This window comes from Leiobunum rupestre, chromosome 6 (genome assembly GCF_980474605.1).
Source record: "Leiobunum rupestre chromosome 6, qqLeiRupe1.1.hap1, whole genome shotgun sequence".
NCBI lineage: Eukaryota > Metazoa > Arthropoda > Arachnida > Opiliones > Sclerosomatidae > Leiobunum > Leiobunum rupestre.
The window spans coordinates 19,512,759-19,529,595 of record NC_143389.1 but is presented as its reverse complement, the minus strand read 5'-3'; the positions used below and the strand labels follow the sequence as shown (position 1 = coordinate 19,529,595).

Sequence of the window (16,837 nt, the reverse complement as noted above, 5' to 3'; positions counted from 1 at the left end):
GGATTTTTTATCTAGGGAAAAAACAAAGGTGACGTCGTGTCACGTGATACTGAAATCACTGTATAGAAAGGATACAAAAGAAATATTACAAAATTGAAGGTAGATAGCATTAGAGCGGCATTAGCTAAAATAAGTATTAAATTTCTCCATAATCTTTTATCAAACGCAATAGACTGTTCTGAACTACTTGACAAAATAAATTTGTACATGCCTGATAAAAGAACTAAATATTATCAATCATTTAAAACAAACGTATTAAAAAATCAACCTTCGAACAGAAATAATGTCATACGCAAATAAAACCACTAATCACAATGAAATTTTTAATAACAAACCATTATGTTTAAAAAAACTGTTCTTGGTTAATTTCAATCATTATTCATTCTCTTCGAATTTTAATTTTATGACATTACGCTAATTTATATATACTGCTTTTTATATCCCCCATTTTAAACTTAATTCCTAACGTTGACAACGTAGGTATTTAGTACTTAAACTCAACTAATAACGTGTGAGCCCTTGTAGGTCATTCATTTTTACTGTTGGCTTGCACGTAATAAACAGCTGTTATTATTATTATTATTATCATTATTTTTTAAGAATTAGAATCTGATTCTTGGGGTCATTTTCTTGACAATGGTAGTTTTTTGGAGGCGGGGAGGTATGTTTAATTCAGGTGTTTACAAAATTATATAATCACAAGGGGAAATTCGCACCGTACAAATTCAGAACAGTATAAGAATTTACCTTAGAAAAAGCTTGTTGTCATCTGGAATTTTCTTTTGAATAAATTAATATTCATACGGGTTATCAGCCTGGGTCAATATCACAGATGTTTACTTTATTCAGGGTATGCGCTATGTTTTTTAGGTTTAAGCCATGTTTGCAGTTTTCAGTTAAGACAAATTGTTTGATTTTTTCTTTGAATTGGTTTTTCATTATTATTATTATTACTCTGCCTAAGTATATCTTCTTGTTTTCAATCCATATTTTTCTACTGAAATAATTAAACTTCTTCCTGACTATTTTAATTTCCCAAACCAATTTTGAGAATCAGCACTATAGCCTGCAAAGGTACACATTTTAAGCGAATCACGTAACTATATGGTAGGATTAAGATTCCATATTTGTTTTTGGCGACGATTTTATGTAGGAATCAGAAATAAGTGGATTTAATAATAATAATAATAATCAGCTATAGGCTAATACCCAAGGCACCACCTTAGGCCCAAGTCATCTAGCGACTTATAATGCCTTTAAACAGGTGGCTACAATGCGTAGGAGGGTGGTGGCAAGCCCTTCATGCCACGCGAGCCAACAGCTCCCTACACTAACTATTACCGGTTATGTGGAGTGAAACCCTAAAAATGTATTAAGCTTCAACATAAATTTTCCAAACATTAGTCCATGTTTTTAAAAGCATCTCAAAATCTTTCTTTTACTCTTCAGTTGTCATATAATTGTGTTTATTAATATAAATGTGTTTTTGAGCAATATTTTCCTTTCAAATAATTTATCTTTGGTTAAGGTTGTTTTTGAAATAAAACTAATCGTAAACGTTAAAATAATTAGTAATGGCTAAAATGATAAAATTTCTAACAAAAGACGCGGCTTCATGGTTTTTACATTAAATCAATGTTTTAAACCATGAAGTATCAGCAGCGTCTTTTATTACTGATTTCAAATAAGAAACTGTAGTGTTTGCATATAACTCTTGAACCTAATGACAGATGGCGCTAGCATCTGCTTATTAGTATCTACTCTTAATTTAAAATAGGAAATATAATGTGCACGAGTTGGCAGCACTAAAAAAAAGAGAGAGAGTTACTCCACCGAATATCAAGTTAAATGTACGGGTTTGGTGTCTTAATTAAAATAATGTTTTGTTGTTTACAAGAGAGTTATTCTTTAGTTAAACAGTAATTTCAAAATATAACAGAAACTAACGAGTTTATATAATTGGAAAAGTAGTGATTAGACATGCAAATACAATAACTGAAACTTTCGAAACAACTCATTTCTCATATGAGTTTTGTGTTGAAACAAGCATTGTTCGATTATATCTGATTCGCTTCTAGCACTACAATATAAGAAATTCAGCTTTATTGCTATTTTGACTGTAGTTTAATCACAAGTGGGACGCATATCTTGACTTCAAAACGTAGTTTGATGGAAGTATATTCAAAGGTGGGACGCACCAGCTTGAGTTTAACCTCCTTCTACCTTCGTTAAGAGTATTTGAATAATTTGACAAATAGGTCTAGTTTAGAAAAATTAGTTTTCTATGCAATAGAAAACTAATATATCGTGCTCATTATCTCAACTGGTGTATCCTAGAAAGCTTACATGTGAAGGTATTGTAATAATTCCGGTTTTTTTAAATTCTTGCCAGTCAAGTTTTTTTGCCAAGTATTTTAAAAAACCGCGCTGTGGCCATTTATCATCGACACCTAACCTTAAACCATTCAATTAATTATTTTTTTAGATACGATAGAAACGCCTTGGGTATTATTATATTATTATTTTCCCAATACTAAAACGTGCACCATGTATCATGGTAGTTTGTTTAGTAGACAGAATATTCCATTAGCACCTAGTTACGGTAAAAAAAAATACCATTTCGTACTTCGGAGCGACTATAGATACCTATAACAAACTTTTTTTTTAATTTAATACAAACCGGATTAGGGTTTAATTAAAAGTATTAATATTGAAATGGGTGAAATATTTAATCTTTTCCTCACAAAATATAATATAATATAATAAATCGCTGAACAATTTAAAGTACCAAAATGAATGTAAGTTGGCGGTATAGGATTATGTAGGATTACAGGATAACACATCAAAAATCAATACTACAATCTAATCTTTATTATTAAGTATTTGTTATAAAGTGATAAATGTTCTTAAATTTACATCATCCAATAATCCAATTTCGAATACAATTTTTCAGTACATGTTAATTAATGTTTTTGTTTTCGTTTTCAAAGTTAAGGTTAGTGTTTCTTCGAGTGATCATTTTACTTATTTAACAAAAATGAACATTGGTATTTGTACTTTGTAACTTGTATACTATTTAGTATACAAATATCTTTTTAAAATTAGTACTTGTGCACTAGTATACAAATATCTATTTAAAACTAGTACTTGTACACTATTTAGTATACAAAAATCTATTTAAAATTAGTACTTGTACACTATTTAGTATACAAAAATCTATTTAAAATTAATACTGGTAAGCCATATAGTAGACAAGTATTTTTATTAAATTAATACTTGTAAACTATATAGTAGACTAGTATAACTTAAAATTAATACTTGCAAACTATATAGTAGACAAATAATATTTAAAATTAGTTCTTGCAAACTATATAGTAGACAAATATTATTTAAAATTAATACTTGCAAACTATATAGTAGACAAATATTATTTAAAATTAATACTTGCAAACTATATAGTAGATAAATATTATTTAAAATTAATACTTGCAAACTATATAGTAGATAAATATTATTTAAAATTAATACTTGCAAACTATATAGTAGGCAAATATTATTTAAAATTAATACTTGCAAACTATAAAGTAAATAAATAATATTTAAAATTAGGACATATATACTAAATAGTGCACAATTTTATTCAAAATTAATACTTGTATTTCAAATAGTGCTAAATTTTATTCAAAATTAATACTTGTATTTCAAATAGTGCTAAATTTTATTCAAAATTATTACTTGTATTTCAAATTGTGCACAATTTTATTCAAACTTAATTTTTGTATTTTAAATAGTATACATGTATTAATTTTGTCACGTAGTATGGTTAATTAGATGTAGAAATTCAAACACCTTAAGAAAAAGGATCAATATTCCATTAAAATAAAGTTTCATAACTTTCTTCACTTGTATAATTGCGCGTGTTTGACATATTTTTAATTTTGAAACGTTTCCTCCACCTTTTAAGTAATTTATCGCGATCAAGAATTCGAATTTTTACGAAACGGGTTTTTGTTAGGCGGCTTTTAAACATCAAAAATGCTTCTACGCGGTACATCGTAATGCATACGAAGTTACCTGTACAATAGATATTTTTGTTAATACTTTCGCGTCATTTTTCGTTTTATATAATGGCTATAATTTTGCGTTATTTATGTTATATAATTGTTATCCAATATTATATTACAATATACCATTTCAAATCTACAGTTTGTAACGGCTTTTGTTGAGGGAATGTTGTGCAGTTCCTGTAAATGATGGACGTATTTATAATGGCGCCACCTACGGCAGTTTTTCGGAAGCAGATAATATCTACTTTCTGTAGAAATGGCATAAAAATAAATTACTAATTAAAGGGAATATAACTCGCAAAGAAATCTTTATGAAAGACCCCTTCAATTTTTCAAATTTCCCTGTACAGTGGCGCCAAACATTTTTAAAGCCAAAGGCAAGAGCGGCCAGAGCTGCAAACGTTGGTGTTCCACACCAAATATCTGAGATTATATTCCCTTTAAAATACGTTGAGTTTTATTGGACCAATCTGATTTACAAGAAAATCAGCTTTGAAAATTATTCTTAGTTAAAGTCGATCCCGTCTGTTCTTTTAATATCCAAGAAAGTCAAAGTAAAAACATAAGTCAATAATTGTAATCTATAAGCACGGCTTTTATAGACAGGCTAGAGCTAAACAAGACGTACGACGGTCGGAATACACACAATCCTCCTGATGAAAAATGTATATCACGGCTTTGCAGTGTTTACTAAACATACGAAATGGCTAGGCCTAGGCTAAATTAAGAAATATATGATTAAAATATAACCCCTTATGCCTCCGCCTAATTGTCCAAAGAATTATTTATTAAACAATTTGAAGATGTAACATAATTATTTACCACTACACTGCTATTTCAATTATCTCAAGATACTAAAATAAACATCCGCTAATTCACGAGTCACGACTCCATATTCCATAAAAATACCAAAAACTAATCTGAAAAATACATTTAATAATTCATCGATAGATGGCGCATTGAACGCCATAATTCCCTTGGGCCGCCATCTTTCAGTTCGTAACGGTACCCCACATATCGCTTTGGAATTCTAACCTGTGTATATAAGCCGTGCTATAAGTTTGTCAGTTACTCGAAAGGCAATGAACACGTGTTAGGCCTAAGAACTTAGTTTGAAGTTTTACAAAAACTGACGGTCGTTCTAGAAATGGCTCTCAGATTGGAACATATTTAAAATTTTATGTACACAAGTATCGAATAAAAAGCACCAAAATGTTGCAATCGATAACAGTTTTTCACGAAAAGGATTATTAATTAGAGGAACTCTCTACTCTCTAATGTTCAAGCGAAATCAGTAGCTTTATAATGTAAATGTAAATATTCTGACATTTAAATGCATTACTTTCAAAATTGATTGTTTATCTTAAATTTAAGTTCATTACTTTGAAATTTGATTAGTAATCTAAAATTTAAATGCATTACTCTCAAATATGATTGTTAATCTGAAATTTAAATGCATTACTCTCAAATATGATTGTTAATCTGAAATTTAAATGCATTACTCTCAAATATGATTGTTAATCTGAAATTTAAATGCATTACTCTCAAATATGATTGTTAATCTGAAATTTAAATGCATTACTCTCAAATATGATTGTTAATCTGAAATTTAAATGCATTACTCTCAAATATGATTGTTAAACTGAAATTTAAATGCATTACTCTCAAATATGATTGTTAATCTAAAATTTAAATGCATTACTCTCAAATATGATTGTTAATCTGAAATTTAAATGCATTACTTTCAAAAACGATTACTATAACCTTACTAGGTTGAAACGTTCAAGTAATAATTTAAATATCGTAAATCAGTTGTGATTTTATTAAATAAAATTAAAATAAATCTAATTAAAATATTTTTCCACCCTGAGAGTTGGTTTTTATTTAGTATTAGTCATAAATTCATCATCCCAAAGTTACACGAAATGAGGAACTTTCTAAACACCCACTTTTACCATAATATCTTACGCTAATCCTCCAGCCATCAGCGATTGAAATGACAGCTAGTTGTTGACAAATTGATTGACAAAACGTTAAAGGACCGAAAGCTCTCGTTCTTTCGGGCCTTTTACACCAGGGTTTCTTGAATAAATTTTAATTTGGCGATAGATGTGCTTTTTAAAAGGACTTTATTTGGTTTTTACTTTGAACAGTAAAGATTTTAATATTTGAGATTAACTTATTCATCTCGTAGGTAAAATATAATTTTTACAGCTTTGGAAGCAATTGAATTTCTCACACCCTGGACCATTTCGAGATGTGTAAGACCTTCAATAATGCTTCTAGTTGTTCTAATAATGTAGACCTGCTACAAACGTTTTAAAACTTTGGAGAAGCTACTATTTCAGCTGCCTTGTTTAATCACACCAATTTAAGTTAAACAGAAATTTAGCAAAAGCTCAAAAATTTCAAATGAATTTATTGGGCACCGTTATTACGGTTTTACTTAATATACGAGTAATGCCATAAGCCTATCAACCCTAAGTTTGAATCGAAAGGGCAGTGTTGGTTCAAGCAAACGACTGGCGAAAGTACAGCGCCAAATCCACCCGTTGGCGGAAAAGAGAAACGTAACGCGTCCCGCAATGCATGATGCCAGCTGCTTTGGCAAGGGAGAGGTGCGTAGAGAGAAAGGGGGAAGGAAGAAGCTTCAATTTATCTCTACCAGGTGCCGATACTAACACCTGATTTCTTCTTTTTCGCCCGTCCAGTGGTGGTACAAAGGGTGCTATGCACGTTTCAAACTTAGAGGTGATAAGCTTATGGTAATGCTTTGGTTGCCAAATGAATTCCAAACGACAAAATGATTATTGGAAAAAATAATTTATTTTTTTACAATAAATATACAAGAACACGAGCGACATAATTTACATCCGAAAGGCTTTTTTCCTTCACATCGAAAAGCGCTTAAGATTTAAGCCGGTACCATTCCATGGGGTAATTAATAAATAGTTCCTAGACGAGAGAGCGCAAACACCTCCAAACAAAAGGATGAAAGCCAACGAAAAGGTAAGAAAGTCACGAGAAATTGGAAGAGGTAGGAGAAAAGAGTTTGGCGAAAGATTCAATAATTTACAAAGATGGTAGAGATGGTAGAAAGATGGACAGAGAGAGAACGCGGAAGGTGGCAAGTCAAAGCTTAACCGTGGATGAGACCACCGTAGGCTGGGGCGGCGATGGCGGCGGTGCGGTATCCCAAACCACCGTAAGCTGGAGCTCCATAGGCGGCGCGGAGTCCAAGTCCTCCGTAGGCGAGGCCTGGGGCGGCGATGGCGGAACGGAGTCCAAGACCTCCGTAGGCGAGGCCTGGGGCGGCGATGGCGGCGGAACGGAGTCCAAGACCTCCGTAGGCGATGCCTGGGGCGGCGATGGCGGAACGGAGTCCAAGACCTCCGTAGGCGATGCCTGGGGCGGCGATGGCGGCGGAACGGAGTCCAAGACCACCATAGGCGGCGTAGGCTGGGGCGGCGTAGGCGGCCTTAGCGACGAGTGGGGTAGCTACGGTCTTGACAATTGGGGCGGCGGCTGGGAGAACTTTGTACGGTGGCTCTTCAGCGAGGATCTAAATGATAGAATGCGAAACATTCAGTACCGAACATAAATAATCGCGAGCGATAATTTCCCGCGAAAGGAAGGCTTACTTGGGTGGCGGCTGGGTTTTGTGGGGCGGTTCCGTGTTCGTTGGTCTTGACAACGGCGCGGAAACCAGCAGCATCAGCAACGTATTCAACATGACGGTAGGTACCATCTGGGTTTTGGATGGAGTAGGAACCGTGCTTGGCGTTACCGGCATCGCTAGATTCTTGACGGCTGGAAGCGGCACCATCGTCGGTGTGGTGAGAGTAGCCGAATTCGTATGGTTGGGGAGCCTCCTTTCAAGGGAGACACGAAGAATGAGTCGGTTGAATCGACCGTTAGAAGAGGGTCTTTTGGAAGGGTTACTTACGACGGCAACAGCCTTGGCGACAGCTACTGGAGCGTGTCCGTAAGCGAGGGCTGGGGCGCCATATCCTCCGTAAGCGACTCCTCCGTGAGCGACGGCCACGAGGGCGGCGAGAAGGGCAATCTACGGCAAAAAGAAATCCGTTGTCAGTGAAACCTTTCCGTCGCCGATGGAAAACGTTCGATTATTTCCATCATCTCTTCGGAAGTGGCTTACCTTAGCGATCATGGTAATAGTAGTAGTAATCCTGAACTGAATCGAGAAAGAACTGATGACTTTCCAACGGATTACGGAGATTTTTATACTCCGAGATTTGCTCTAATTTTGCCACGTACCTTTGTTACTGACTTAAAGCATAGCTGAAACTAAGGGCAAAAATTTTGGAAAAAACAGGCTTTTGTCGCGCGAGTGACCAAATATCTACATATTCTTAGCTCGCACCCACTTACGTGGATAGTCGCCGAAAAAAAAGTGGTTTAACTTTGTTCCCTTTTAATTTTTGTGGGTATAATACCCGAAGGAATCCATTGGTTTACCGAAGTTTAAAGGCGTATTAGGATATAACTCGTTCTCAGGTGGGGTTCACTTTCACTTTTTCTAATTTCGACCGCTTTAATTCCTAAATTCAGCCTTCGGGTTCAAATTTTACTCCAAATCTCCGAATAAAAATCGAAACTTAAAACGTTGAAAAAAAAAGGCATATTGACGGTCACCATCCCGTTTGTTACACCCAAAAAACAAGTTTGGGAGAAACGGCTTTCACTTTTTCCACTTAATAAAACTGGATTATATCTTACGTTGCCGAAGGTGTGTAATCTATTACGGCAGCGCTGTTCATTTAGATTGGCCGTTGCGAGTGTGTGTCAAACGGTGATTTCGTAAACTGGACTTGTCGCCTTAAGTGGAGTTCTTGTAAAACGCGGTGTTCTGGCTGTCGGTTACGCTACGACATTCTCATTTAAATTACATTCTGCCTAAAGAGATTGAATGACTTACTCCGCAATTTGCATACCTTATTGTAGGCCAAACTATATAATTGAAGTCCATGACCTACAATTTCTAATCTATTATGCAAAGTAATATCTAAAGCCTTTTCCTACAAAATTGATTCGCGTTGAAATCTGGTGTGGAATGCCGTTAACATTTGTATTATAGTATCATTAATTTATAGAAGTGTTAAGTAAGCGTAGGAAATATTTCGAAAGTTTCCGATATCAAATACTTTAATTTAAATATATCAATTAAAAATGTACACTTATAAACCGTGGTATTTTATAGAAAGTTTTTACTTTATTCTCTTGAAAAATGAAACTTAAAAAGTCAATGAAACGGCACAAATGCTATTCAAATTCATTCATATCAATTCAAATTCATATCAGGAACAAATATTAAAAAAAAAAACATATCGTTGTTTAATTCGCAAAACTCATGTATGCTTAAGCTCACATAATGTTTTTTCATGTAGTCCGATATATTTGTAAATTTTGAGCGTGCAAAAGTGGGGTGGCGGAGTGGTTAGCACTTTCACCTGGCAGCAAGAGGAGCCGGGTTCGATCCCAGCTTGTGGCACTGGGTGAAAACTCGGAACAACTCCTTCCGCGTTGAGTTTGCAAGTTCTCTCCCCACTGGTTTAAGGGGTTTCCCCCGAGCTCTTCGGTTTCCCCTTCCATAAAACTTGTTGAGGTTAACGGTAATAGTTAGTGTAGGGAGCTTCTGGCTCGATCGCGTGGCATGCAGGGCTTGCCTCCACCCTCCTACGCAGTGTAACCCGGCCACCTGAATTTAAAGTCTTCAAAAGTCGCTTAATGACTTAGGCCTAAGGTGGTGCCTTGGGTTTTAGCCTAGCTGATTATTATTATTATTATTAAATGTAAACAATTATTTTTAATATTTTAGCACGGTTTGAAGTTTTTCCGTGAAATTGTACATTTGATAAATGCGACAAAAATGTAAGTAAACGGCAGGTGATGGGGCAAAAGGTAGTGAAAACCCTGTGGTGACCTCATTGGACAATTGAAAGAAGTTTTGTTCAATCCCATGAAATTAATTTCTCATTGAAGAAACAGTTAACATGGAACTCGTCATGGTACGTTATAAAAAGTGAATAAAATGAAACTATGGTACAAAAAAAAACAAATGATTCTAAAAAAACCGAAACCTCATTGTATTAAGCTTTTTATGTTAAATACGAAGATAACATAATTAAAATTATAAAGAGTTTAGCGTTTTGTAATAACGAAAATTCGCTTCTTTTTTTGTGATTTTGTTCTTAAAACAAGTTATATTTCTCTTCAAGGAAAGGAGGAGAAATGAGGCGTGTCGTAAAAATTTCTGATCTAAATAGCAGCACAGCACGTAAGTTTCAAATTGATCATACAGAATTGTTTAAATTAAATAATACAAGTGCTTGTGAATTTGTGGTAAGTTCGCGTTTTTATAAGAAAAATAAGAGAAAAATAATATTTTGTGCGGGGGAGATATATTAAATAAGTTTCAATTATTTGAAATTCCACGTCTGTGAAAACTAAATGTTACTAAGGCAATTCTAGTGTTGTTAATTTTCCGGAAAAATAAAAAAAAATTCCGCAAATCGGAAAAATAAAAATATAAAATACTTATTAAGGGTTTTTAATGTTTTTAACTTTTTATCGATATAAAATGTCTAATAACAGTAAACATACTACAAAACATTAATAGTGTAACATTGTTAATCAGTCCAGATTTTTAGTTTTACTTTCAGATTCGAAAAAATGAGGCTAAAATTCCGCTTTATTTAAATTTGGAAAAAATATATTACACTATAATCATGGAATGAAAACTTTTTTTATATTTTTTTCTGAAAAATACAGAAATTTTCCGGAAAAAGGCTTCGATCATTTTCCCGGAAATTTAGCAACACTAGGCAAATCAAAGATTTTGTAACAAACTCTTTTCTTATTACCATCTTTTCCCCGTGGAGGGTTGTCATAGGTTGCCGTATTCTCTTTAGTTAATGGTTGAATGAAAAATTATTTAATTACAAAATGTTTTTTTAATGTATATAGGCTGCACGCGAGTCTAAATTTAAAGCCCTCATTCAGATATCAAGATCCAATATATCATATAATCCTTACGCAAACAAATAACGGAATACGGTATAATCATTTCTATATCTTATGACAACGGCGCTATTTATCTTCATTGATTAAGGCTAATTTATGGAAATAGATTGTACCCCAAAGGCTTGGTTCCTTGTCGGCAGTATCTTTCTTTAAAAACATAATAATTATCTCAAATACCATGGTTTTAAAATGATCTAATATATAAAGATAAATGTTTGTTTGTTTGTATATAAACATGTTTGTCAGCTATAGGATTCTACACTTTTCATCTTAGGTCGACTACATTTGGTATACTATCTCATGGTACCCTGACTGTGGGTTTCGACGGTTACGGTCGCGAAAACAATTTTAACTAATTGAATTAATTTAATCATTTGGTATATCCGCTACATACAAAAGTTTAAACGTTCTTCACTAGCGCTTATTCCTAGTTTATTCAGATAGGCATATAATAATAATAATAATAATCAGCTAGGCTATTACCCAAGACACCACCTTAGGCCTAAGCAGTGGCGTCGCTAGGGTGTTTTAGGCGGCGCTTGAGCCACCTGTCAAATTTCTGAAGCGCCACCTAAAATTTCTGAGAAGAGCCACCTAAAATTCAAAATTTTTCCAATTCACTTGTCGAAAAGTTTCTTCGAACTTAAAAATGGGCATCAAAAATTTAATTTTTCATAGTCGGCCTCAATATTTCAACTTTAAAAACCTTTTTGGGAGCTCCCCCCCTCCCCCATATCACTCACTATAGGATGCCCCTGACCAGTGCTAATGGCTTAAGCGCCACCAGTTTTGAAATCCTGGTGACGCCACTGGGCCTAAGTCATCAAGCGACTTTTAAAGCCATTAATTCAGGTGGCCGGGTTACAATGCGTAGGAGGGTGGTGACAAGCCCTGCATGCCACGCGAACCAACAGCTCCTTACACTAACTACAGTGTATTACCGTTAACCTCTACAAGTTTTTATGGAAGGGGAAACCGAAGAGCTCGGGGGAAAACCCCTTAAACCCCTTCCCCGGGAAATACCGGGTACCCCAGCTAGTATTTAAATAAAATTGAAAGAAGTGGATTCAAAATATTTCTATAATACATCGAAAGATACTTCATTTTGGGGTTTGTTTGATCTGGCAACCCAGGGTCATCTGTTGATTGGTATATTACCGTATTCTATCGTTCTGAAGGTGTTACTCGATCAGTTTCATGTTTTGTACGCGGATAAAAGAGACAGGCACTCTCCTTACTGCATCGCAGTGTCGATTTATTAAACTGTACGGGAAGGCACAATGTGACATCTAGCGGTGTAAATTAAAGTATTATAATTTTATAAACCACGTAATTTTAGCTTAAGTTTAATGATAATAACGGTTTTATAAATTATTTAGTATAAAGGTGGAATAAAATGCTAACATAGGTCATTTGCAAAAAACTCAATCATAGATGGCGATACCACGTAGATAAAACGAAATCTTTTCCTGGACGGTATCATCGCGGCTAAACTAGTAAGATTAATACAGCAATATTCGAATGGCCAGAGGTCGTTTGGGTGAACAAGGAAATCGCATTTCGTTTTGAGGCGATATTGTGAAAAATTATACTCGCTATAGAACGACAGAACGAAATGATAAATATTAGCAATCGAAATGGCATTTTCAATGAAGGACGTCGTGTCGTTTTGCAATTTTTTAGCGTATCAAATTTCGAAATATGAAGATTATGTAAAGGCAAAAGTCGTTCAGATAATATTAAAAAATGAAATCTGCATTACAGTGCAGGTGATTAGTGGCGTAGTGACAGGGCCGGATTAAGTTTATGGGGCCCTAGGCCCAAGTTAATTTTGGTGCCCCCTTTCAATAGCGAGCGAAGCGAGCTAGGCGCTTCCTCAATTTATAATTGAGAAATGGAAGGAAAATCCATTTTGCTGCCAGATTTAGTATGTCGTCAGGGGCTAGACGGCAGTCCGTCAGAGAATGTGACAATCAAACGTTTTTGGTTCATAGGGGTGGACGCATTCCCTAAAATTACTCCGGAAAATATGTTTTGAAAAGCAAATGATTAAAGTTTTGCACTTTTTTTTCGATCCCTCTTGGCGCCCCTTGTAGGCTTGGTGCCCTATTCGGCCTATTGTTTAATCCGGCCCTGTGTAATGAGGTTATTTGGCGCCCAGGGCCAAACTCCAAAATCTGTGCCCCCCCCCCCCCACCTACGCCGGCCCCAATTTCCGCCATAAAACTCCTTGTTTTTAAACGAAACCTAATCATTATCAATAACAAAATAAATATTAATTTAATTGATAAATTACAAAATTTTCAAGTTTCCAATATCCGCTTTAATACTTTAGGCGCCTCTTTGGCGCCCCCCTGACCGTCGGCGCCCGGGGCGTATGCCCCCCCTGCCCACCCCTCACTACGCCTCTGCAGGTGATACATTATGTGTTTAATTTTAATAATGATTTCTACACTAGTTGCGAGAAGGTTTACTAATTAGGCTTAACGGTTTCTCACACGATCAGGGAACAACTTGTAAAACGATATTAGAAAATTTAAACCATCCCAAGTGTTAGAACTACAGTTAAATTTATGCTCGTCATTTTTATTAAGTCATAATGGTATAATTGACTATATTGACTAATGTGAAGGCACCTGGTGAGGTAACGCTAATACCCAAGTGCTAACCACCCCGCCACCCCACTTGATGTCACCAGTCGGACCATACATATAATAACCCAAAGGAACATTACTGTTGCAAATTAAAATTTCGGGTTTTCGTCGCTATTTAATAATAAAACTGAATAAATAAGCGCTAGTATAATACTTGAAGTTAATATTAATTTGATGTTGTAGTACGTGTAGTGTCGTTAGTGTTACGAAATCAACATTTCAACATCCAAAGCCTGTATATACAGGGTTGCAACTAAAACGTTATACAGGGCCAATAACTCATAATGTGTTTTAGCTAGGAATTTGAAATATTTAAGACAGATAGAACGTGCAAGGTTCACTTGACAACGGAAATTTCCATGACCGTGAACCATGTCTTCAAGGTCATTCAAAATATATCTCGAGAACCATTAGAGATACAATGTTGGTTTCAATTAGAAACGTGTTCCAAGTCACATTTCAGGACAAAATAGCTTTGGGTACAAATAATTTGACCAAAAACAAGTCGAGGGAATTTAAACAAAAACTGATAGGTAATGTAATGTTGAAGGGCTAATAACTCGAAAAGTACTCATGCTAGAGTAAAAAAAATTGCTAGGCATACTCATCTTTAGAATTTTTAAACTCAGATGACCTTTAACTCATGGTTCAAGGTCATTGAAAGTTTATCTCGAAAACCAATGGATAAAGAGAAATAATTCCAATTGGAAAAGTATGTGAATTGAAATTTTAACCGACGCAAAAAACACCACGATGAAACCTTTTTATCACGACTCACCGGTTTTTGTCTAAACTCCCTCGATTGGTAATTTATGGGCCCAAAGCTATTCAGTACGAAAATGTGACTTGGAACACGTTTTTAATTGAAACTAAGTTTGGTTCTCGAGGAGTCGAGATAAAATTTGTTTGACCTTGAAGACATGGCTCACGTTCATGGAAATTGACCCCCTGCACGTTCTATGTGTCCTGAAAATTTAAAATTCCTAGCTAAAACACATTTTTAGATAATATTAATCAGCTAGGCTAATACCAAAGGCACCATGCCTAGGCCCATTTCATCTAGTGACTTTTAATGCCCGTAATTCAAGTGGTAGGGTTTAATTGCGTAGGAGGGTGGTGGCCAGCCCTTCATGATCCGCAAGCCAACAGCTCCCTACAGTTACTCTTACCGTTAACCTCTACAAATATTCATCGAAAGGCGAAACGGAAGAACTCAGGTAAAAAACTTTTAACCTGTTGGGAGAGAACTTGCTAACTCAACGCGGTATGAGAAGCTCCCAGTATTCAACCAGTGCCACAAGCTGTGATCGAACCCGGCTCCTCTTTATACGAGGTGAAAGTACTAACCATTCCTCTACCCTACATTTATTGGCCCTGTATCGTTTTTTTAGTTAACAGAAAATAAATACCCAAGAAATAATAGGAACATCAATGAAAAGATACGTAACTTGAACCCTTGTGGCAATACTGTGTATTGGGAAATTTCAGATTGGACTAACCGAATTTAAAGCAAACAAGACAGAACACAAAGAAATATTGGAAAAAACCAAAGTACCCCAAAAGCTAACCCTGTCCCGGCTCTTGAGCTGGTTAATCGTTATAATCCCGTTATAATCAATTTAATCATTTCACTCACATCACAAAGTGCCACATTTGCTTGCACTTATTTATGGACATAAAAAGGGTTATTCCTTAAACACTTGAAATTTTGTAGATTTGATAGATACATTTGGGCATATTGTTAAATAAATCTTTTGGTAAGTAGTCACTATAAATAAAGCATGTCTTTAATGTAAAATATTGACCAAATGGTCGTAATACTTGAAACTTTCAATGAGACCTTTCCGGTCGGTTAGCAGTTTATATCTTGATTTAGCTAGCACACTTTACTTTCCGCCTAAAACCCTGGGATTTAAGTAATTGGATATTTGAAAAGGATACTTGATTTAGCTAAACTCTTTGATTCGTATCAAATTGGAAGATAAAACTGAGTAATCCTTTCCTCTTGGTGTCTTATCTCACCTACTAACAATCGATATTGTAACCTCCGATTAACTATGATTTAGCTCCTTTTAAAATCTGTACTCAATCAATCGTTCGTGTTTAACATTTCAAAGGTGATCCTTGCTAGATGTAACAAACATACTTTATTAGTCAAGTTAGTGGATGCAGTTCGATATATTTATGCAAACATTAAACAATTAACTTGAGATATTAAGTCTTAAGACTAATATAATATAACGCTCACGTTAGAAAAAATCTGGAAATAAATATTAATAAAATATGCTTGTTTTTCTTTTTTTTTGTCAAAGTGAGTGGATGTAGGTCGATATATTTATGCAAACATTAAAAAATTAACTTGAGATATTTAAGTCTTAAGACTAATACAGTATAACGCTCACGTTGGAAAAAACTAGAAATAAATATTAATAAAATATGCTTGTTTTTCTTTTTTTGTCAAAGTGAGTGGATGTAGGTCGATATATTTATGCGAACATTAAAAAATTAACTTGACATATTAAGTCTTAAGACTAATACAGTATAACGCTCACGTTAGAAAAAAATCTAAAAATACACATTAATAAAATAGGCTTGTTTTTCTGTGTTTTTTTAATCTTAAATGTCATAGACCATTTGGAAATCTTTATCACTCGACGTTGAATGAAAGAGACATTTTTCACCATCATTGTCGAGAACACTTGGCTACGTCACGGTCAGCGGCATTCTTCACACTTATGGAACTATAGGGGCTGAACAGATGGACTTTTCTAGGAAATAAATGACGCCACTTAGCCAAATTAGTTTTGTGTGAGCATGCTCGCTTTAACCTCGCTGATAGCCTCGCGCCAGTAGCGTCGGTGCCAGATACAGCGTAATCAAGCTGTGTCCACACTAGAAAGGGGACAAACTTTATTAATAAATTACAACATTTTAATTCTACAGTTAAGCTTCCTATGATAATTGGCACTATTTATTTAAAACCAGCGTATTATTTCGAAAAATTATCTCGATTGAATAAAAATTTATCCAAGCAAACTTAATATTTTCTTACGTATAATTGGTTATCAAATT

General features: G+C 34.8%; 1 protein-coding gene across 3 annotated transcripts; it reads right to left on the bottom strand.

The window, feature by feature from the left end:
- Positions 1-6,880: 6,880 nt before the first annotated feature.
- LOC149940162 (cuticle protein 16.8-like) lies at positions 6,881-8,322 on the bottom strand. Of its 3 annotated transcripts, none has more exons than XM_090177758.1 (5): positions 8,227-8,322; positions 8,014-8,133; positions 7,709-7,939; positions 7,359-7,629; positions 6,881-7,310 (listed from the first exon to the last, which is right to left on the bottom strand). In XM_090177758.1, exons 1-5 carry the CDS (start codon positions 8,236-8,238, stop codon positions 7,207-7,209), a joined length of 738 nt encoding a protein of 245 aa, XP_090033884.1. In that variant the 5' UTR covers positions 8,239-8,322; the 3' UTR covers positions 6,881-7,206. The 3 variants fall into 3 exon arrangements, with proteins under 3 accessions (XP_090033884.1, XP_090033885.1, XP_090033883.1); XM_090177759.1 differs by having other exon boundaries at positions 7,458-7,629; XM_090177757.1 differs by having other exon boundaries at positions 6,881-7,629.
- Positions 8,323-16,837: the final 8,515 nt, after the last annotated feature.

Excerpts from the sequence above, each read along its gene's own strand:
- LOC149940162 (XM_090177757.1), bottom strand. Across the intron at positions 7,940-8,013 it reads TCGCCAAGGCTGTTGCCGTC|GAGGCTCCCCAACCATACGA; the intron begins GTAAGTAACCCT and ends CTCCCTTGAAAG. Across the intron at positions 7,630-7,708 it reads AAAACCCAGCCGCCACCCAA|ATCCTCGCTGAAGAGCCACC; the intron begins GTAAGCCTTCCT and ends TCTATCATTTAG.